General features: G+C 50.3%; 1 protein-coding gene across 3 annotated transcripts in view; it reads right to left on the bottom strand.

The window, feature by feature from the left end:
* The window catches only part of PCSK6 (proprotein convertase subtilisin/kexin type 6), a 185,254-nt gene that overhangs the window by 50,395 nt on the left and 110,958 nt on the right, over positions 1–23,901 (bottom strand). For 2 of the 3 annotated variants that reach the window (XM_074400110.1, XM_039479859.2), the window contains exons 12-13: positions 15,987–16,175; positions 11,886–12,022 (exon numbers count right to left, since the gene is read on the bottom strand). In XM_074400110.1, the coding sequence (XP_074256211.1) occupies positions 11,886–12,022; positions 15,987–16,175 (326 nt within the window). Of the gene's footprint in view, positions 1–981; positions 10,737–11,805; positions 11,841–11,880; positions 12,023–15,986; positions 16,176–23,901 lie in introns of those variants that run through there. The other variant, XM_074400111.1, reaches the window with a different exon arrangement.

The raw sequence follows: 23,901 nt of genomic DNA on the forward strand, positions 1-23,901 counted from the left end.
CTGATAAGCAGGTGGCTCCAGAGCTCAACCTTGTGCTACATTGAGTCTTGAAAAACAAGCAATTGTGCACCACACACAAACACACACCCACATATCCACATGCACATACATAGAGATACATGCACACACAAACATATACACCTAATGCCCACGTAGACACAAACACATATCCACATAGACATGCACATCACACACAGATACATACAAACCCACATGCATACATACATATTATACACAACACTCTCTCCCCCGCCGCACACACACAGACATGCATCCAGGCACTGTCTAGAGTGCCTTCAGTCAAACATAAAAGAAACTACTTATCCCACGCCACACTGAGCATTACTCCTCACAAGTGCAGAACTAAAGTGAAATCTTTACATGGTTATATTTAATTGTGCATTCCAAATCTCTTGGCTAGGCTTGCATTCTGACCTCTTTGGAAGAAATGTTTTCCATACACGTGCTTTTAAAAACACCTTTCATAATAGAAATTCTCAAATAAACACAAAATGGAGAAAACAGTACAATAAGTCCCCATGTCCCCATCACATGGTACCAAGAATCCCCAACCTATCTTGTTTCTTCCAGCCCCTCCCTGCTCTCCCACTCCCCCGCCACCCCGTGGAGTAGTTTAAAGCACAAATCTTGCACATCGCCATAATGTCTTCACTTGTAAATACCATGACATGCATCACTAGCAAGAATAACTTTTCCCAGCCGGGCGCGGTGGCTCAAGCCTGTAATCCCAGCACTTTGGGAGGCTGAGGCGGGTGGATCACGAGGTCAAGAGATCGAGACCATCCTGGTCAACATGGTGAAACCCCGTCTCTACTAAAAATACAAAAAATTAGCTGGGCATGGTGGCGCGTGCCTGTAGTCTCAGCTACTCAGGAGGCTGAGACAGGAGAATTGCCTGAACCCAGGAGGCAGAGGTTGCGGTGAGCCGAGATCGCGCCATTGCACTCCAGCCTGGGTAACAAGAGCGAAACTCCGTCTCAAAAAAAAAAAAAAAAAAAAAAAAAAACAAAAAACTTTTCCCGAAACTTTAATTCCTTATTATCATCTAACTGTGAGGCCCCTGATTCTATACCGATTTGCAACAGTGAGATAAAACAGCACCCAGTGCCTGCTGGAGAACACGTAGATGCTAATTAATACCCTATTCCTCTCTTGCTCTTTTGATAAATGGGACTTCTTTCCTAGATTGCTGGGAATCTGGAAATAATGCCATTGAAACCAGGAAGAACACAGCACCTGTGGGTTGCTACTCTTTTGGAAACAGATGAAAGATTAGAGAAAAAAGAAATTTTATCAGGGAGAAAGTGAATTCTCAGAGTTCAAGAGACTGCCACAGGATTTTTTAAAGTGCCATCAATTGTCTCACAGTCTATTTATTACTATGCGAATACCAAGTATGTAAAACCCTTTGGAGCCATGAAATAAGATACATGGTGTCAATTACAGAGAGAAGATTGGAAAGCATGCTTGATTATTTTTTCCATTTAGACATTGATGTCTCACAATTCTCCCTGGCAGGGGAAGATGTGAGAGGTGCCCCTGCACCTTAGGCATGCTCCTGGTTTCAAAGGGAGGGCCAAGCCATGTCAGTAAAGTTTGGGCCCCTACAGAGACAAGGCATACCCCTGGTCCAGCTCCCTGCAGGGCACTGAGCTGGACTCTTGGGGTAGAGGGGGAAGAGGTAAAGAACAAAGAAGCGCCCCTCACCCCCGTGCCCGCCCTGCAGACCTGGCATGGGGTAGGTATGCAGACAAGGTGTGTGCTCCAGGAACAGGAGAAGCACCATGCAGACACCCCTTCGTGTTGACAAAGCCAAGCCTAATTCCTGCAGAGCACTTCATGTGTGTCAGGCGTGCCTGTGCGAGCCCCAGGTCATGAGGAGGTGCAGGGACCTTCCTGTGCCTGAGGGTGCTGAGCACAGCGTGCCCCTGGGTGGGGAGGCTGGCCTGACCTTGGCAGGTGCACAGGCTCTGCCTTGTGGTCCAGGTGCAACCACCCATGTGGGCTCCAAGGTAAGAAGGGTGGGCTGGGAGGCTCCTCTCCTCAGATACTTGGTCTGGGTGTCCCTTCTGCACAACCTTATCTCATAGGAAAGGAGGCCTGGTGCAGAGGCCAGAGAGACAGGAAAAGTGGAGGCAGGAGGAGCCAACCCCAGGCCTGTCCAATGTCTGATGCAGGAGAATGAAGCATGTATGTTTCTCAGAGATTGGATGCTTTCTGCATTCTGTGTCCAGACTCTCTAAAATGCAGCCAAACTTCTCCGAAAGATGTTCTGCAGGATGAGATATCACCCCCGCTCTGCCTGCGCGGTCGCCAGCTCACCATCTCATAGCCTTGCAGGCTCGCTGCGTAACAGCTGGAGTGGTGGGCTCACCCATGGGGAAGCTACTCCCTCTTCCGCATCCACGCTGTACACTGCAGGGCAAGGTCCTAGTGCTCCCAGATCTGGAGCTAAGTAGAGTTCACTAAACATGTGCTGGGCCAGGTGCAGTGACTCACTCCTGTAATCCTAGCACTTTGGGAGGCCGAGGTGGGCAGATCACCTGAGTTCAGGAGTTCAAGACCAGCCTGGCCAACATGGTGAAACCCCATCTCTACTAAAAAGAAAAAAATAAAAATTAGCCAGGCATCGTGGCAGACACCTGCAATCCCAGCTACTGGGGAGTCTGAGGCAGGAGAATCGCTTGAACCTGAGAGGCAGGTGTTGTGGTGAGTCAAGATGGCGCCACTGCACTCCAGCCTGGGTGACAGAGTGAGACTGTCTCAAAAATAAAATAAAATAAGTAAATAAATAAAGGTGTGCTGGATGCAGGAATGAAGGAAGAGCTGTTAATACCTACAAACACTGCCGGACTGCAAAGCAGGATTCGCACTGGATTCCATTCCTAAATTGTTCCCAGATGCTTGGCCTGGGAACTGAACAGGAAAATGGATGACTAATCTGCTACTCAACTTTAAAAAATGAGTTTACGACTAATTACATAAGCTCAGTCAATCTGACAGGAGGTGAGGATGATTCAAGCTAGCATATCAGTCAGATCACTTAATTACTTCATAAACCCTGGGTCTTAGCCTAGATTTTAAAGCACTTTTACACAGCACACCACTGGAGCAGTTTTTTTTTTTTTTTTTTCCCCTTCTCCTTTTCTTTTAAAAGCAATTAAGTTGCAGAGATGTGAAGGAGATTGAAATGAACAACGCAGAAACGAAGCCCCCGCCCTGAGCACAGGTTCTCGGAACGCCTGTAGACAAGTGAGAACTGGGCCAGGCTCAGTGGCTCACACTTGTAATTCCAGCACTTTGGGAGGCCGAGGCGGGTGGACCACGAGGTCAGGAGTTTAAGACCACCCTGGCCAAGACTAGGAAACCCTGTCTCTACTAAAAATACAAAAATTAGCTGGGCATTGGTGGTAGGCACCTATAAATCCCAGCTACATGGGAGGCTGAGGCAGCAGAATCCCTTGAACCCGGGAGGAGGAGGTTGCAGTGAACCGAGACTGTGCCACTGCACTCCAGCCTGGGTGACAGAGCAAGACTCCGTCTCAAAAAAAAAGAAAAAGGGAAGTGAGAACCGCCTGCTTTTCTGCTCTTTGCCTGTGTGTGTGCTGCACTGTGCCTGGCACTGAGGCCGGCAGTGACTCTGCATTCACAGGCCACCTTGACCAGGTAACCAGGGAGTAGACCGTGCCCATTGGGATCGGTTCACCCCTCAGCATCGATGAAGTCGACAGGGCAGCTGACTCCAGGGATGCTGACCAGTCCTGCATTTTCCTGGCCTCTGGAGCTCTGAATCCCGGAGCTGGAGCCCAATCTAAGTCACCTTCCCAGGCTGAGGTCCCCAGCAGACACTATCAGGTTGACCTGAACATTCAGGGTTGGGGCTGGTCCCATCTCCCTGCATACACAACAGCATCATGGCTCGGGCAGGGCCAGGCTCCCCTCTCCACCTACATACGGATGAGAAGTCCCTTCCAGTGCTGTCCTGCCCACCTGGCATGGCCCTGCAGCCATGCTCTGGGGGTTGGCCTCACTGTGAAGAATGCCTATGCCAGGCCCTGGGTTTATGGGCACAGTATCACCAGCGCATTGGTGATGCCTGGATAGACACTGTTCTCTGTTCCTATGACATCCTTTCTCCCTTCCTCCTGAGGTGCCTCCTGGCTCTCTGGAGGTTGACAGAGATCTCAGACTCCCCTCCACACCTCAATGCCCTGTCCACTGCTGACCCCCTACCCACACCAATGCCCTCTGTGGGCACCAGAGCATCTTTCCAGAGGCAGCCAGCCCTTTCCTCATGTCGGCCTGTCCAAGAAGCTCCCACCTCTGCTCTGTACTCATGGAAGGGTCCAGACCTGTCCCTGGAGGGAGAGGAGTGAGGGCAGGTCACCACCAAGGACTGTGTCTCAGCATGACAGCCCCATTGCTTGCCCTGTGAATTGGGTGGGCAAGCCTGGCTTGCTGGTTCACTGATGAGCCCCTCTGTGGTCCCTCCCACTGCCTGGGGAGCAAGGCTAGCCCTGAGAAGTCTCACCGCTGGGGGTAGGTGGGATGAGGCAGCTCATCTGTGGGCACTGCCTGGGACTTCATTCTACAAAACCAAGAGGACAGTCTCCATCTCCTAGTGGCCTGTACTTTCTGTGCTACTAAGATAAAAAAAAAAAAACTGACACTTGGGAGCTCCTGAGAATTTGGGCTTAGGCAGGCCCTTCTTCAAAAGCCGTTTTTGTTTCTTTCAGCCCAAAATCCCTGTTTGCTCCGCTGAACTCTGGGGCACTCCTCCGGGTCACTGGTGGCTTTTGGGCCCTTGCGCACGGTACTATTGGATCCTGAAACCTGACACGTTCCCACCCAGCCTGTGGGCTCATCAGAGTCAGGGACTGTGTCTTGGGGCTCCCTGTGCCCCTGAGCAACGGCACAACCTCTGGCACATGGCAGGACCTCTGCGAAATGCACGGGAGACATGTCTGTTAGCACACGCAGACCTTCCCATTTTGACATTTTGGGAACACCCAGAAGAGGCGCCATTCACTTGGGGGCCCGAAGAAGGCTTATCCTGGATTGACCTGGAAAGCACTGGGCCCAGACACCCACCTGGAAAGGGCCGCTTGGCCTCTCTTTGAGCCCCTCTGACCCCTTTTGGCCTCACTCCGTCACTCCCTTCCCTCGGCCTGGGAGGATCCAGCCACCACGCTGAACAGCATGCTCAGAGGCTGGCCCCGGAATGAGGTGAGCAGGGCAGGTGGGGAGGTTCAGCTGTAACTGCAGTGTCCTGTGCGAGGGCCCCAGGGATTTCCACTGTGGAGAGATGCTGATGGGACTCAGGCTGGCTCCCACTGTGCTTGGAGAGGATGCACAGAGCCTGTGGGTAACAGCAAGGAGCCCTCCCTCCCCATGCACAGCAGGGACGGCTTGCCATGCGTCAGCCATGGCAGGATGCGTGCCTGCGCTTGCTGTTTTTGGCAAAGACCACATTCAGGAGCGGCTCTCTCCGGGCTAAAGCTTGTGCGGAATGAACTGACCCCAGGTGCCCTGCAGGAATGTGCACTCTCTGTGATGACACTGGAGAATGTGTTCCCACCCCCAAATTCCAGTAGGTCACAGAAGGTCAGAGCTAGAAGGTCCCACAAGGTGTTTATTCTGCACCCATCTCAACCTTCTGAAAGCAAATCCAGTTTCTACCCATGCTGACGGATGGAGATTGGCCTGAGTCAAAACTTAATTTGGGGCCACCCTCAGGAAGTATTCCGGTATCCACTAATCGTGTGTCCTCTGTAGCACACAGAGCATCTGGTCATGTGGTGGTTACAGATGGTTCCAACTGACTAATTAATCTGCCAACACCTATTGTGTATCTATCATACGCCCTGCAGCAGGAAGCTCTCGGGGCACAGCAGGGCCGGAAGGAAGGAAGGCTGAAGACAGCAAGCTCATCAGTGTTGAGGCCAAGGCCAGAGCTGGTGAGTGCCGTGCAGGCAGCGGGCAGGGAGCTGAAATGGCAGCATCTGGCTGGGCAGGAAGTGGTGTGGCAGGTACACAGGTATGCAGGGCCTGCGGTTTCGTGCTGTGCCCTGCCGTAACCCCAAAGCTCACTCAGCACCTATATGCAGTAGGTCCCAAACATGAGTTAATCATTGTCATATAAACAGAGCTCCTTCCATCGCCCGTTCATCTTGAAGGGCTGACAATACTAAAATACCTGATGTGTATTTCCAGCCCAGTCTCTCCCCTGACCTCCGAGTACACATCTCCACCTGGACCTGTTTTAAGTATCTTTGATTTAACCCACCCAAATCCAAGCTCCTGACCTTCTCTCCAGCATCCTCTCCCCCTACACGCTTCCAGATCTAAACTAGGACTCGATTCTTCTCCTACATAGGACAAAAACTCTGGAGGCATCCACGCACCCTCTTTCCTCTCACAGCCTACATCTGATCCATCTGCAAATCTCTCCACCCTGCTTTCAGAATATACTCCACTGCTGCCCGGTCAGAGTCAGCTGCCCCTGACACTGCAATGACCTCCCAACTGGCCTCCTACCTCTGTTCCTCACCCCGACTTCCATCTACTCTGACAAGCTGTCAGTCCATTAACACAGAAGCTCAGATCACCTCTCTCTTCTGCCTAAAATCCCTCAGTGGCTTCCCACCAAGTCCCTGTGAAGGCTGACAAAGCCCAGTACAATCTGGTCCCTGCGCTCTCAATGCCTGACCCCGTCCTATGCTCCTCTTCCCGCTGCCCGCTGCAGCCTCGGGAGCCTCTCTGCTGTACCTGGAACACACACACCAGGCATACTCCTGCCCAGGGGCCTCAGCACCCCTGAGCCCCTTGCTTGGAATGCCCTTTTCCCAGATGTCTGCAGAGCTCACCCCCTCATCTTCTTTGAGCTTTACTCAACATCCCTTCCCTGAGGCCTTCCCAGGACACCTTGAAATGCCTTTGTCACCCTGCCCTGCTTTATTTTTCTCCTTGGAGCTTCTCATAATCTAATGGACAACAGCTCCCTGCTTGGTGGTCCTGTTTGCGGCCTCCTCTGCCTTCTAGAACACAAGCTTAGCATCTGTTTTGTTCGACGCTGTATCCCAGTGCTTAGAACTTGGTACATGCTCAATAAATATCTGCTGAGTGAGGGCTGCATTCTTGGAGGGGAGTATTACTCTTTGAATAAACTGATGCATTCCACTTCCTAATGTTTTATTTAAGACTTCTGTACCCCTATTCAAATTTGCCTATACTTCTTTTATCTTTTTTTTTTTTTTTTTTTGGCATATTGATCAATTTCTCTTCACTTTTATTTCCCTCTAGTGATTTGGAAGGTCCGAATCTTGTTTTAAATCTTGATTATCTCTCTATTATAAGACGATATTTGAGTTTATACGTCTCTATCAGTGCTAAGAATGAGACATCATCCGTCACCCCTCCCACTAGATGTAGAATGAGAATCTCAGCAAACTTATCCCTCCCCATTCTCATCCCTGCCTCTGTGTTTCTGTAGAAGGAGTGTGAGGTGGGAGAGTGGGTAGGGCCTCCACCACAGGGATTCAGATAGGACCTCTCCATAGGCCACAGGAAGCCCCAGGGACAGCTGCCCTGGAGGAGGGAGCGATCTGTGCAAAGGGGAACCGAGGGGAGGTCAGTGATGAGGCGTAGGAAGTGGCTCGTGGTGGACAGGTGCCAGCAGGATGTGCAGGTCAGGCTAAGACGTGTGGGTTTTGCCCTAAGAGCTGCGGGAGGTCATGAACGTGGTTAGAGGGGTGCATCATCATCTGAGTTATATTTTAAATGGATCATCAGATGCTGGCTGGAGAGTGGTTCTAACCAGCAGGGGTCGAGGCTGGGAGGCCAGTGGAATGAGGAGGGAAGAGACGATAGGGGACTGGGCTGAGGCAGTGGGCAGACTCAGATATATTCTGGAGGCAGATGGCGAAGGAGACAAAGAAGAATTAAAGGTTCCCTCCTGGGGTTTGGCCCAGCAATGGAGCGCAAGATGAAGCTATTTACGTTCATGTGGAAAACAGGAAAGAGGCAGTTTGGAGCTCTGGCTGAGGCGCACAAGCGCAGAGCCGGTTAGACCCATGCCCAGACGCAGGAAGCTGCTGTAGAGCAGGTCTGGTACATGAGGGGCAGGGAGAGGCGGCTTTGGGCATCACCAGCAGGTACAAGGTGCTCAGTGTCACGGGGCTGGATGAGATTCCTGGACAGGAACAAAGACAGAGCAGAGGGTTCAGGAGCACGTGTAGGGGTGTGTGTGAGAGGGAGCAGCCCAGTAGAGGCACAAGGAGCAGGAAGTGCAGGTCGGGCTAAGAGATTGGGGTTTTGCTCTAAGCGCTGTGGGAGGTCATGGAAGTGGTAAGCAGCCCATTCAGAGGGGACGGGCTGCCAATGTCACTGAGTAGTGGCTCCACTCTGGGTCTCCAGACTGGCCTGTCTTGCCTGATTTCATTCCCCCACAGCACAGTAACATCGGTACTACCCCCACTTTCTAGATAAGAAGACCAACGCCTAGCAAGGCTAAGTGACTTGCCAAGGTCACAGGTATTTGTAAGAGGTAGAGCCAGCATCCACCCCCAGATGGAAGGGCTCCTGAGCCCACAGTCTTAACCACTGTACCCTGTGGTCCCGACAGCGTGCTTACTTTGTTAGAACCATTTACCCTGGCTTTAACGACCTAGGGAGGACAGAGATGGGACCGTCGGCTGGGCAGTGTGGAAACAGTGGAGACTGTGTCAAGACCCAGGTTTTTGGGCTGTGGATGGGAGAGGGCTGGGACTGAGCTGGTGATAGCCACAGCAGGCAGCTTGTTCTGCCAGCTTTGCCATAAAGGGGAGCAGAGCAGTGGGTGGTGGCTGGAGGGGATGTGGACTCAGAGGAGAGGCTTCAGTGCACGCATGCTGGCTAACGGGAAGGGGAAAGAGACAGATGCGTGAGAAAGACTGCCTGCAGCTGCACAGTTCCGTGGGGGACCAGCCATCCCCTCAAAGCTGCTCTGGGACACCGGTAGGGCTCATTGTATTCTGCTGATGATACAGAGTAAAGATCACAGGTCTAGAGCTGTAAAATGGTGTGCCCAGCTCCCAGGGCTATGCCAGGAGGACACGAGAGCAGTAGCCCAGCCTCCATGTGCTCTCCCACACGCAGCACCAGCCTCCCAGGCAAGCAGGTTGTGTGGGCTGGCATGAGAACTCCACCTTGTGCCCATGAAGCAGTGAATGCTTGAGAATGCAGCTGGCATGAGAAGTTGACCCTGACTTTTAATACTAGGCCGATATACTTTTGGGAAGAAAGCTTTTACAAGTAAGAATTTAGGAGCCTCCACTTTTAAAACGTGTACATTTCAGGTCATTTAAAACCTTACATTTTTGTGTTTTTAGAATTTCCTATAACACTTTCTTAAAATAGTTATTTACTCTTTTAAAACCAGAAAGAATACAATTCGGGGAGGTAGAAGATGCCTGTAGATGAATTAATGACTTAAAGTCAATTTTCTGTGTGAGGCAAGTCAGTGCTCTTCTGTTCTCCTAAAACTGTGTTTCATGGAGAACTGGAAAAGAACCCGGGCAGGGGAAGCTTCTCATGCACTCCTAGGGTGAACAAGCAGACTGCATCTTCCTAGAAAAGGGCACAAGGGGATTGGGTGGGTGGCTCACACCTGTAATCCCAGTATTTTGGGAGGCCAAGGCGGGTGCATCATGAGGTCAGGCGTTCGAGACCAGCCTGGCCAACATGGTGAAACCACATCTCTACTAAAAAACACAAAAATTAGCCAGGCATGGTGGCACGCACCTGTAATCCCAGCTATTCAGGAGGCTGAGGAGAATCACTTGAACTCAGGAGGTGGAGGTTGCAGTGAGCCGAGATCATCGCACCACTCCACTACAGCCTGGGCAACAGAGAGAAACTCTGTCTCAATAAATAAAAAATAAAAATAAAAAATAAAGGCACGGGGAACAATGGAACAGTGAAAGCAATCCTTGAGGAAACACACCCATAGAAAAGCAAGATCCCAGCATATTCTATAAACATTACTATGCACTCAACCCAGGGAACAAAAAGAGGTGTTCATAGACCTTTGTGGGTAACCACAAGATAACGTGTGCTAATTATTCCATTCCAGTTTTCTTTCCTGGTTGTAACCTATTACCTAGATCAGAGTCTGGCACTTAATAAGGATTGGTCAAATAGACTGATCATTAAGTAAAAGGAATTAAAAAGGGTATAAGAATTACCAGAGAAATAAACAATCCAAAAGCAAAATTAAGAAAACCATTCCATTTACACTGGCATAAAAATAATAAAATGCTTCGGAACACCTTTCACCAAGGAGGCAAAAGACTTAAATATTGAAAACTACAAAAAACATTACTGAACAAAATTAAGGAAGAGTTAAGTAAACAGAAAAATATGTTTATGAACTGGAAGACTTAATATTGTTAATGTGGCAATATTCCCCAGAATGAGCTGCAGATCCAATCTCTATCAAAATTCCAACTACTTTTTAAAAAAGAAATGCAGAAACTTATTCTAAAATTCATAAGGAATTACATGCGACCCAAAATAGCCAAACAACCTTGAAAAGAAAGAACCAAGTTGGAGGACTTGCACTTTCTGATTTCAAAACTTACTACAAAGCAACAGTGATCAAAACAGTGTGGTACCGACTCCACGACAGATACACAGACCAATGGACCAGAATCGAGAGCACAGAAATAAACCCCTTCCTGTCACCATTGCTCTGCAACAAGAGTGTCAGGATCACCGACAGGGTAGAATGAGTCTGAACCCCTACTTCACACCATACACAAAAATTAATTTAAAATGGATCAAAGACCTACATGTAAGAGCTAAAACTATAAAACCCTTCAAAGAAACACAGGAGGAACTCTCTGGGACCCTGGGTCAAGCAATGGTCTCTCAAGTGCAACACCAAGAGCACAGATGACAGAAGAAAAAATAAACTGAATTTCATCAGAATTACAAACTTCTGTGCAACAAGGTGTGCCGGCATGAAACTGATGAACCACAGACACCACTGCACACCTCCTAGAATGGTTATAATCTTTTTAAAAACAGAGAACAGTAAGTGTCACCGAGAATGTGAAGAAACTGGTCCTCTCACACGTTGCTGGCAGGAATGTAAAATGGTGCAGCCAGTGTGGAACACGGTTTGGACGTTCCTCAAAACGTTCGACATTGCGTTACCATATGACTTGACAATTCCAATCTTAGGTATGCACCCGCGAGAAAGAGAAACATAGGTCCACATAGAAACTTGTAGGTGAATCCTCACAGCAGTGCCATTTGTAACAGCTAAAAGGCAGACGCAACCCAAATGTCCATCACAGGTGAATGAACAGACACAAGGTGATCAATCTGTACAATGGAGTATTGTTCAGCCGTAAAAGTAATGACGTTCTGATGCATACAAAATATGGGGAAGGCTTGAAAACATCACGCTAAGTGAAGGAAGCCAGACACAAAAGGCCATGTATTATATTATTTCATTCATATGAAATATCCAGGAGAGGCAAATCCACAGAACTGGTAAGTGGATTAGAGGTTGCCAGGAGCTGGGAGGGGAGGAGGGAATGGGGACAGGCTGCTTCATGGGTTTGGAGTTTCTTTTTGTGGGGATGAAAACGTTCTCGAATTAGATGGTGATGATGGTTACACAGCGTTATGAATATATTAAAAGCCACTGAACTGTACACTTAAAAATAATTAAAATGGTGAATTTTTTTGTTGCGGGAATTCTAACTCTACAAAACAAAACAAAGAATTATCGGAGACTCTGTAGTTAAATAAAGGCCCAGAGGTGATAAGAGGGTTGAGATACAAAAGCCGTCATGAAATTCCCAAGAGCCACTGACCTTGCTTCTCCGGGTTGCGGACCTGCGATGGCATGTCTTGGACTTCCAAGGTCCACTGCCCTTCAGCCTTTTCTCCCCAGCAGTGGACCGTCATGAATTCCCAGTTTGTAAACCCTTCATTGGAAAGATCCAGCAATCTGCAATTGGAGATGCAGCGTCAGAAAATGAAAATGAAGGTGCTGGTACCGAGTGGCCGGGCAGAGGGGCTGGCACAGGGAGGGGCCTCAAGGGACTGTAAGATCTGGCTAGAGCGTACCCCCAGTTAGCAGGGTCTGCCCCTCAGCCAACCCGAGAGCAAAGGGCACAGTGAAACATGACTGTCTTCAAGGTCTTACACAGACGATCTCCTCCATCACCCCCTCGAACCTCCCTAACATTCTGAGAGGTAGGCAGGCAGGCAGGCTTCACATAGCCCAGTGAAAGATGTTTACGATGTCCCCAACAAATGCCCCCAGTCCCGACACTTTCCTGCAGAAGGCGGTTGGCTCCTTCTCGCCAAGTAACAGTCTTACAGGGCCCATAACGCCAGTGCCTGGATGCACAAAAGCAGAGAGAGGCATCCCTCCCCTCCACCCGGGGTGCTCACTAAGGACACCTTTTTAAAGTGCTTGTTTCTGGAAGAACCAAATTTCCACGTTTGACTTCGAGCCAGCTGTGTGCACTGTTCTTTGGGAGACCCAAATAAGGAAAAGAGAAACAGCTACTCGAGCTGGTGGGGAAAGTGCTGCCCCTTCACCTTCAGGGCTTATGCAGTCTCAACAGTGCATTTGGCAGGGATGAAGATGACAGGCCTGGTTGCTTTCCAGCGGGAGTGAGAGGGGCCCGTGGAGAGCCAGGAGGAGGAGACGGTTCCCTTGCCCCCAGCAGTAATCCCATTCAGGCCCTGACGAGCCTCCCTTGCCTCTCCTAAGTTGAAGGCCTTTCCCAGCTGTGCCCTCGCGCCCCTGGGCCTTCCACCTCACACTTGGTTCAAGCAGAAACATGATGCAATTAATCAACATCCAATCTCTTCCTGCACCCAGTGCTGTCCTCAGAAGTGACTCTTTTCTTAGAGGAATCAATGCAAGGTTCTTTCCTCTTCTTCTTTCTTCAAAGTCTAATTTTCTTTCTTGATTTTAACATTTTTTTTAATATGGGGCTCTTTATTGCTCATCAGAAATTGAAATGCCTCAGTTTTGAATGATGTGAGATTCAATTTCCGATCTGGGGGTTCTCTGAACACTCCAGGTAGGAAAATGTTGATCTAGGGAACATTCTTTGCAAAGGAGAAGAGTAGGGTGGGGAGCATCCTCTGCTTTATTTTAAGAAATGGCAAAGGTCAAGGCTGATTTTCACACTCACTGCCAAGCTGAACTCAACACGCTGGGGACAGAACAAGGACAGGCTGTCTTCTAAGGGCTGAGGTGCTGAGGCACATCAATGGCTTCTTAGTGAAGAAACTGGCAACTTAAAAAAGCTGCCAAATTAGGTAAGATGTGCAGTACGGGAGGAGGGCATCCATCCTAAAACACAAAGTCTTGATATAATCAAAAAATCTGACTTGGAAAAAAATCAGAGTCCCAGGACTCCGATGACAGCCAGAGTGATCTCAGGGTAGGTTTTTTGGGGGGTTTTGGTTTTTGAGATGGACTCTCTGTCATCCAGGCTGGAGTGCAATGACATAACCTCAGCTCACTGAAACCTCCGCCTCCTGGGTTCAAGAGATTCTCTTGCCTCAGCCTCCCAAGTAGCTGGGATTACAGGTGCCCACTACCACGCCAAGGCAATTTTTGTATTTTTAGTAGAGACAGGGTTTCACCATGTTGGCCAGCCTCGTCTCAAACTCCTGACCTCAGGTGATCCACCCACTTTGGCCTTCAAAAGTGCTGGGATCACAGGCATGAGCCACCATGGCCAGGCTAGGGTAGTTTTTTTAAATGCTGGATGGCACACGGACAGCACTATCCAGCCAAGAGGTGGCTTCTGATAGGTCTGGTAGGACCTGCTCTCTATTATCAAGGGCTCAACACTGGGCAGGAGCAGGAGGAGGAGCGTTTCCAGGGAAGGAAAACAGGGCCCTGGGGGAGCAGGAGAGGGAAGGCTGAGGTTCCAGAAGATTCTTGTGGGTCAGGCGGCCAGACATAAGCAGGACATGAAGGGCAGCCAGGCCCCTGCACCAGGGATGACGCCAAACATTTTTATCTACACTGTCACACTCAACTCTTGTAGCAGTCCTAACGTTTACAGATGAGCGAAGTGACATTTGCAGAGGTGAAGAATCAAGAGAGGCAAAGTGACCAGCTCCTGGGAGGCCAGCCAGGAGTGGAAGAGCAGGGTGTGAGCCGAGTCTCTAGGGTCACTGCCGCCCCAGCCTCTTGGCCTCACCACAGGCTCTCGGTTAACCCAGGCTATCACCTGGGCCTGCACCCAGCTCTGCCTCTGAGTCAGGGGTCACAAACCTGGGTGCCACTGGGTGTGCAGCTGGGGCGAATGGAGAGCCCGTCGCTGGCCTCAGGGCTGGAGCCAGCACGGAAAACATGGAAACACACTCGCCCACCTGCTCAGCTTCAGCCCAGCACAGGCAGGAACATGGGTCTGGTGTCGGATAGCTTCCAACCTTCCAAGAAATGCTAGAAATGGGGACTTTTAAAATCTCTAAGATGGATTAAAATAGTTTCAAATATAAAATAAAACACACCACTGGGAGCAACATAGCATCAGGCTGTCCACTGACACCGGAACTGCTCATGGCCGTGTGGCCGCCCACGGGCAGTCAGAGCCCAGCCAGACCTCCCTGCAGGAGGGGGCTGTGCCTCTGTGGTGCTATGAAAGCAGAATGTGGGACAGGCTGAGTTTGGTGCCAGGGTCTGCCTCAGGGTTGATTCCAGGGCACGAAGGACAAAGCTGGTGTCAGGCCCACGCTTTGAAGCCCACCCCAGCTTGCCTACTGCGGAGAGACCAGGCTGCTGGACAGTGGCGTGGAGCGCACAGCACAGGTCCCATTCCTCTGGACAATGGCCCTGTCTGCCTTGCACTGGGGCTGAGTCAATTACTCTGTCTCATATAAAGTCAGGGGGTAGGGGAAAAGGGGAAGGTTAAACAAAGGGCAACCCCCAACTTCTGCCTGGTCCCATCTGAGGGCCTTCACTAGCCCGTGTCTGAATCTCTACAGCTCCCTATAACCCACACAAGGGCCACTGACTCAGGCAGGTCACCAAAGGAGTCAAGTGGGCCCAGAGTGAGCAAATAGGGATGGGGACTACACCCCAGCAGACAGAGCCGGCCTGGGCTTGGGGGGCTTCCTGCAGGCAATATGGGCATGGTGCCAGTTCTGGTTTCTGAGAGAAGCTGGCAATGCTGATTTGTCCATGAAATCTCTTTTCTCTCTCTACCTCTTAGCTAGAAAGAGACAAAAAGGTACCAGAATATGCTGGCTCCCCTAAGTTCCAAAAAACACCTTCATTCTAATTACCTATAAGTCATATATTTGCATTAATGTATTTCCCCGTTTCTAAGTTTGTTAAAGAAACAGCTCCATAGCCCCCCACAAACCATGCCCAAAGCTTTGGAATTTCCAGCCCCTGAATGCAAGAGAAGGTGGCAGAGAGCAGCCTGGGAGCCCCTTCCCCTGCATGCCATCCGAGCCTGTCTGTCTTCCTGGGACAGGCCCCTGGGGGTGCAGGTTCTGCAGGGCAGCCCACAACTGGTGGGGGAATAAACAATGCTCCCTGCCGTACACACGCAAGATTCAAAGGCCAATTGAATAGGATAAAAATGACTTTCAATGCACTTTTAAGCAATGAGGGCAGAGCCAGAATTCCACAAACCCCTCCACTAAACAACCAAACAAAATGAAACAATGAATCTTTTGTCATTTCTTTCTGAAAAGGAAAGTTTTCCAGGACCTGTTGGAAGACAAGGTTTAGGGAGCAACTTTTAAGGTCTGTGGGGCCTACATGTGAGGGTCTCCAAGAGAAAGGAAGCTGCCAGTAGAACCAGTGGGAGCCCCCACGTGCCAGGGGACCTTGCAGAGGCACTGTGGGCCTAAGACTGGACTGAAGCTCTCGTGCAGTATAAATCTCGGTGAGCCCCAGCCCGCATCCCATACCTGCCTCATCTTACCTCTTTGCCAAAAGTTGAGACTTGGTTCCCGAGGGAGAAATCAGGTAGATCTGGAGGTCTCCTCGGCGCGGATGTGAGATGGAGATGCGAACCACCACGTGCTCCAGGTAGACCACCCGCTGGTCTGAGTGGTCCGCGCAGGCGCTGGTCAGGGCCATGGTCCGCAGCACCTGCACTAAGGGGATGCTCCTGCGGAAGGAGGGAGGGCTCAGCACTTGGCATCGAAATCACGAAGTCTCGCCCACACTGAGGGCGAGGGGCTCCCGCGCCCATCTGCTCTGTCCCCACTGCAGCCTCAGGGCCCTGGGGCCCCCAGGGAGCCGCAGCAGCCTCTGAATGTCTCACACAGATGCTCCACTGCGAGTTGTATCACTTGTCCTGAAGACGTTTATGCCTCTGGAATTTGCTTACAGAGATTTAAAAGATGGCTTTGGCCAGGCATAGTGGCTGACGCCTGTAATCCCAGCCCTTTGGGAGGCTGAGGCGGGCAGATCACCAGAGGTCAGGAGTTCAAGACAAGCCTGGCCAACATGGTGAAATCCTGTCTGTACTAAAAATATAAAAATTAGCTGGGTGTGGTGGTGGGTGCCTATAATCCCAGCTACCCAGGAGGCTGAGGCAGGAGAATCACTTGAACCCAGGAGACAGAGGTTGCAGTGAGCTGACATTGCACCACTGCACTCCAGCCTGGGTGACAGAGCAAGACTCCACTTCAAAAATAAAATAAAATAAAATAAGATAAAATAAAAGGGATGGGTTGTTGGGCAGCCACAGGTGAATGTCCCCAGGGATGGGCCCCCTTCCGTCACCAGAAGGCAGCTTCTCCTAAGTGGCATTTGGTCTCAGTTGCCCTAGTGTGACCTCTAAGGTGACAGGGACACCAAAAGGCCAGAGCTTACCACGCTGCAATACGTGCATGTAAGAAACCTGTCCTTGGACCCCCTACATATATAAAAATAATTAAATGTTTTAACAAACAAAAAAATGTTCAAAAATCCCACTACTTTGTTTCAAAAAGACTCCACTGAAAACAGAAGTCACAATGCTGAGTAACAGCAAACATCTCCCGAGCTGACTCTGGGCATAAGGCACTGGCCTGAGAATTTCCAAGGATTAACTCATTTAATCCAGAGGGAAATTAAGGACAGCACCCAAGGTTCAGCTAATCGGGGGAAGAGCCGGGAGTCGGGGCCCCAGAGCCCACTGCCTCTGCCTCCAGGCCTCGCTGCCTCGCACAGAAGCTCGTGTGGACCCACAGTCAAGGACACAGCTCAGAGTCTGCCCTCTCGTGCTGGTTGAGGATGCTAAGCTCATGTGCTCCCAACTCTCCTACAGGAAGCTGGGGTCCCCTTGCCTTCCTGCCCTGTGATGGAAATGGACGATGGTTCCCTTTACGCACACTCAGGGCAGCTTTACCATATGGGATAGAGTCTGAGGATAAAAACAAAGCCTCCATCATTCAAGACTCGTTTCTCCCAGAATTTTCTGATATACTCCCCAGACCAAGCAGACACAAAATCTGTACCCCAAGGCTGCTCCTGCGTCCAGGCTGGACCATCCCACCGATTCCAGGCCACTAGGGTTCATGCCTCCTCGAACTCGAGCCCCCCACCCCAGTGACCTGCAGCTGAAGAAGGATGGCATTCTTTGGTGCAGGCCCACCGCCACCCCCAGCACATTAATTCCCCACCACAGGACGGGCGCTCGGCTTATTACGGGGAGCGCTTTTCCCTTTATGCCTGGATTCTCCTCCCAGGAGGTGCAAGGCGTTCTGCTCAGAGCCTCTCAGGAATTACATCTCTTGGCTCTACTGGGCCTGAGTCATAAAAAAACAATCAAAACAGTTATAAACAGTGATGTAATTCCCTCAGAGACTCTGTAAATATTTGAAAACATGCTTTGCATGCACCATAAATTGACTTAGAGATGCTGACTTCCTTCATTGCCTTCTCCCAAGTTTTACTGCTGGGTATTTACTGGTCAGCAGCCCCCGCTGTGGTAGACCCAGAACGTAACAGAAGGCTCTGGAGAGTTCCAGGCCCTGCGGGGCCCACAGGTATCTCCAGGTGAGTGCCCCCCATCCCCCACCCTCACCCCGCACTCAGAATGCAAGGTGGGTGTGTTGGGCCAACATGCTGAGATGGAGGTGGAGAAACACCGAAGCCAGCAGAGGTACTCAGTGGCTCCTGGGGCTTCAAAACGCGGCTCCCAGTCACGACCCCGAGAACCAGGAATAACCCTACCCTCTCACACTTCAACACTTTTCCAGGGCTGAACAGCAAGATCAAGGGGAAACAGACACAGAAGCCTGAACCAAGTTTAAGGCGGTCCCCACATCCAACCAACGGCTCATTGGCAGGGGAAGTGATCAATCTGCTCTAGAAATAGACCTGGAATCCTTGCGAAGAAACCTTAATCTCACTGATAAAGCACAGGGATGAATAAAACAGGAGTGGGGTAAAAGTAAAAGACAACCAAGCCCCGCCCCTCACCTGCCGCCGCGCCCCTCACCTGCCGCCGCGCCCCTCACCTGCCGCCCCGCCCCTCACCTGCCGCCCCGCCCCTCACCTGCCGCCCCGCCCCTCACCTGCCGCCCCGCCCCTCACCTGCCGCCCCGCCCCTCACCTGCCGCCCCGCCCCTCACCTGCCGCCCCGCCCCTCACCTGCCGCCCCGCCCCTCACCTGCCCCACCACCCTGTGCCCCACTCACAGAGTGAATACCTAGGAAAAAAATCATCTCAGAGTATAAAAGTCTCTTGCGTCTGACTTTTTAATTCCTGCTAAGTAAGGGACTCCCACCGCTGCGTAAGGAAGGCTGGGTTGGGTGAGATCCTCCTGGGTGGGATCCTCTGGCAGCCCCACTGTTGCTGCCTGCAGGGAGGCTGGCTGTGGGTGGGAGCACCCAGCTTCTGCAGGAGTTACTGGCCTCACTTGGTTTGGTTTTCAAAGGCAAGCCCTCACCCTCACCTGGAGGGTGAGCCGAGCCGCCTGGTGGAACAAGGCTAACAATTAGTTTTTATGTGAAATCTCTTAACTGCTGACTCGCTCAGTCACAGGCCTCCGGGACTCCTCATTCCTGTACACTGTGGGCAGCGCGAGCGCCCAGCACAGCCACTTCGGGAGGGTGCTGCTACCTTCCTGGCACACAGCTCCTCACACATTTTACTTCTGCGGTTGCTACTGAAACCATTAACCTAACATCCCAAATTAGAGTGCTTTCATTAAGAAGAGAACCAAAAGAGGAGGCTTCAAAATGATTCAGGATAGTTTCGTTCACGTTTTTCTGTATTTCAGATAGGAACTCCGGAAAGAAGACAAGAAGGCCACCTATCAAAAGTCATCACTTTAAAAAATTAACCCCAAGGCAGAAAGTAGAACAGTCAATGAAAAAAAGCAGAAGTTATTCTCCATCATACCGTTATTTCTAAGGTAACACTGAAAATGTAAGTCGACTGTCGAGTGATTTGTTTTTTAGGTTAAACAATGTGCAGAGATGATCGCTGTCACATGAGTACAGCTAAACTGCACTTTAAATTGATGTAGAAAGATCTTAAAGTTCCCAAAATACGTCAGGTGATGTATCCACCTCAACCTCCCAAAGTGCTGGGATTACAGGCGTGAGCCACTGTGTCTGGCCGAAATTACTTTTGATGATCAAACCACAGCATATCACTTAAGCGAGAAATAAAATTCAACTAAAAAAAAAAGCTAATCTAGTACATTAACTTAGACAATGCTGTCCACAATTAATTGGGCCATAAGGTGCTTTAATATATAATGCTTAAATTTATAGCACACTTCTTCTTCTGTGTTAAATGAGGGAACTGAACTAGTTGGCTTTAAAGATGCCTTCCAATTCTAACAGTCCACGATTCAACCTGAACGGGAGTAAAAAGGACAATAAAATACAGTCAGGCCTCATTATTGACAGATGCTGCATTTGCATATTCATCTAGTGGCTAACATTTATTTCTATCCCCCAAACCCAACACCTGTGGCACTTGGTGTCATGTGCAGGAGATGTGTGCAGAGAGGGTTGATAGGAGTCCCCCAGTGAGCACACTCCCAGGAGAGGTCAAACAAGGCAACATCGTCTGTGGGTGCACCTCTCATGCCGTAAACAAGCAACCATTTCTGGCCAGGTGGCTCATGCCTGTAGTCCCAGCACTTTGAGAGGCCAAGGTGGGCAGATCACTTGAGATCAGGAGTTCGAGACCAGCCTGGCCAACATGGCGAAAGCCTGTCTCTATTAAAAATACAAAGCCGGGTATGGTGGCTTGTGCCTGTAATCCCAGCTACTCGGGAGACTGAGGCAGGAGCATTGTTTGAACCTGGGAGGCAGCAGTTACAGTGAGCTGAGACTGTGCCACTGCACTCCAGAGTGGGTGACAAAAAAAACAAAAAAAAAACAAAAAAACAAGTGTCTGTTTCACAGTGTATTTAGTGCCACATTTTTCACATTTTTGTGTTGTTTTTTGTCTTTTAGAGACAGGATCTCGCTCTGCCACCGAGGCTGGAGTGCAGTGGTGTGATCCTAGCTCACTGGAGTTGAACTCCTGGGCTCAAGTGCTCCTCCCACCTCAGCCTCCCAAGTAGCTGCAACTACAAGTGTGAACCACGATGTCTGCCTCTGTGCTTTTCTGTTGGTGAATTCACTGTATGAAATGGCCCCAAGTGCAGTGCTGAAGCACTGTCTAGTGTCTCTAAGTATGAGAAGGCTGAGATGTGCCTTATGGAGAAAACACATGTGTTAGACAATGTGTTTTCACACAATTTTTCCAGTAATGAGCACTAGTGCCATCAGCTGTGAGTCTCAAGTTAATGAACCCATCATCTATGTTAAATAAGCTGTCTTTAAACACACATAAAACAAGGTCTGTATTGATAGGCTGGCAAAAATGTTGTGACCAGAGGCTCGCAGGAACTTAACCCTGTATCTGTCCTAGGAACAGTGCTTCAGTATTTGCTAATTCAGTCCTCGTGGCGACTTTGTAGAACAGTGCCATGAATAGCGAGAATCAACTGTATTCAAATTCAAATCCTAATTTTAGAACTAAGTAGCCTTTACAATTTGGGGAAAATAAGTTTGCTTCAGAACTAAGCCAGGAAGGAGAAGGGCTGCAGGAACACAGGCCACTGGTAAAGCCTGCTTGCATTTGCAAGGGGTACCAGGAGGGAGGACAGACGTGGTGGGCCCAGTATGGTGACCTCAGGGTAGGACCGCACAGCACCCCACAAGGTTTCTGAGGATGCCCAGGCATGCTCTCAACAACAACAGCACAAGAGAAGAAACCAGAAGTAAGGGCCTCCTGTGGTACCCAGCTAGGCACAGAGGTCAGAGGCCCTGGAGGGAGAGGCTGGGTATGGTGAGAAGGGGATGGGAGAATGGCAGAAATCTGCATAATCCTGAGACAGCCCAAAGAGAGGAAGCACTTTTAGCCTCCTAAAAAGATGTCAAACCAGGCCTGGTGGTTGTGCACAGCAGGGAGCTGGGCGGACCTGTGTCTGATCTGCACAGACACTCCGTCAGGCCACTGGGGTCCTGGCCTCACCTGCTTGCCCAGCTGACCTGCTGCAGATGAGCCACTGGCAGCTGTGCTCTTTGGCACTGGCACCTGGCCAAGGCTGGAGGACCCTCTAGGCAGCCTGGATCAGGGTACTTTATATCATCCCTGGAGGCGGTGTCCCCAGCCAGCAGGAGACACGGAGGTCAAGGAGGTAAGGTCTGTCTAGCGGGTGGGCAGGTTGCTCCTCTTGGTTCAGTACCGCCTGAGTTCCTGCCTAGAGGGGCATGGTGAACTCTAGAGACAAGGAGCCTGCAGGAGCCGCTCAACCCCGCAGCACCCCAACTCTGGGCCTGAGTTCTTCACTCCTTTGTGCCTCCATTTCTTCCTCTATAATATCGGGATAAAGATAGTACCCTAGCCTCGTACGTTTATTGGGGATTTCAGTGTAAAGTGCTTAGAGTAGTGCCTGGCATAGAGTAAGTGCCTTTATAATCACATTCCGTTATCTATCCCCCACAGCCGTATGTCTTTATAGAGTTGTTTTAAAACGACCACCCTACGCAGTCCAGTTTAACGAAATTCCAGCAAAGTAGGTGATGTGTGGATAATCCAGAGGTAATTCCTGAACATCTATAAAAAGATGATCTGCTCTGCAGATAATCCTTGATAGTCAATGCAACACGCTGGCTTTTGGGTGTGAGGTATCCTGTGTGGATGTGTGAGAGAGTTGTTTAAAAGACGGGCCAAGCTAAACCGTAAGCTCTGTCTGGACAGCAGGCTTCCAAACCAGTAAAAATGAAAGACGTGCAAGGAGGTTCTTACTGCTTCGTGTTGGTTTAAAAGACCCTGTTGTTGCAGTCTTCCCCGTACTGAGGTGGGAGTCGTGCATATCACAAACTGTTTCCCAGGAGCCTGGATTTTCAAAGAAGCAAGAGAGGTACTGGCTAGAAAAATCAAGAGGCAAACAGGATGTTTAATAGCTGGGCCCCTATTTCATTCATTGTAATAATACTAAGCTTAATTTTCTTTTTCACTTGAAGGAAAGCTATACAAATAGCAACTTTATCCTTCTTTTATTATTATTTTTTTAGACGGGGTTTTACTCTTGTTGCCCAGGCTAGAGTGCAGTGGTGCAATCTCGGCTCACCATAACCTCCACCTCCCGGGTTCAAGCGATTCTCCTGCCTCAGCCTCCCGAGTGTCTGGGATTACAGGCATGCAGCACCACACCCAGCTAATTTTGTATTTTTAGTAGAGACGGGATCTCTCCATGTTGGTCAGGCTGGTCTTGAACTCCTGACCTCAGATGATCCACCTGCCTTGGCCTCCCGAAGTGCTGGGATTACAGGCATGAGCCACCACACCCAGCTTATCCTTCTATTTAATACACACAGATTTTAAAATCATTTTCACAGGCAGACGTCACTGGTTATGATCCTATTCACCTTTGCTTAATTGAAACAGGTTCTAAACAGATGGAAACCATTTGTGCCCAGGAATAGGTCAACACGCCCCTCGTCTATGAATCTGATGATCACAGCAGAGGCCCCGGCACAGCTCCCAGTCTCATCTGGTGCTATCCTGGAGGACTCTAGCAAGTCACTCTCTTTTGCTATCAGTAGCTGTCATTCAGTTCAGGTGACTTCCTCTCGCTTCTGCATTTAGATTTAGCACTTCCTGAAAGCTGCCTATGAAGGGCCCTGCCCCGTGTTGGCTCCTGGAGAGGTGGCTCAGACACCACCACCTCAGTTCTAGGGCTCAGTCTGTTCTGGGGCAGGGAGAACACCAGGCAACAAAGAGACTGCCAGCACGATATGGTGGTGCCTTGGAGCAGGGGCCTGGCTCCCTGATCCTCACCCAGACCCAGCCCTCCCTGAGGGCCCCTCTCTCCTGATTTTCTCTACCCTTCCAGGGACTTCTTCTTATCTTTCAGGTGGATCTAGACAGAGACAGGCTCAAACCCCAAAGCCCCTAAATAGGCAGCGTCCAGATGAGAAATGGCCAGCATATCACTTGGGGTCCCCTTTTGGCTAGTCCTTTCTACACGATGGATGGCCTCGTTTCAAGTGACAGAGCTGCCTCCTGAAGGGGACTGGCATCATGGCCCCAGCTCCTTCCTCTGCAGCCCTCCCTGTGCTGTGCTGGTGGCCTTTCTGTGCCTTTTGGCCCGAGCATGACTCGGGGGCAGGCAGCGGCTGTGATGCCAGCCACTGGGGCAGTGTTGGAGACAGCAGCTCAGCAGGGGACACCATGGGGGGTGAGGCATGAGCACTGTGCAGTCATTCCGGGTGCTGGATGCAATGGTAGTTTGGGAGCACAGGCTGGGTGCACAGGAGGGACCTGCAGAAGGGGTGACTTATTTGACTCCTTCTATCAGTCATTGTCATGAGGACAGACTCCCCGAACCA

The sequence above is a fragment of the Saimiri boliviensis genome, chromosome 5 (genome assembly GCF_048565385.1).
Source record: "Saimiri boliviensis isolate mSaiBol1 chromosome 5, mSaiBol1.pri, whole genome shotgun sequence".
Classification (NCBI taxonomy): Eukaryota; Metazoa; Chordata; class Mammalia; order Primates; family Cebidae; genus Saimiri; species Saimiri boliviensis.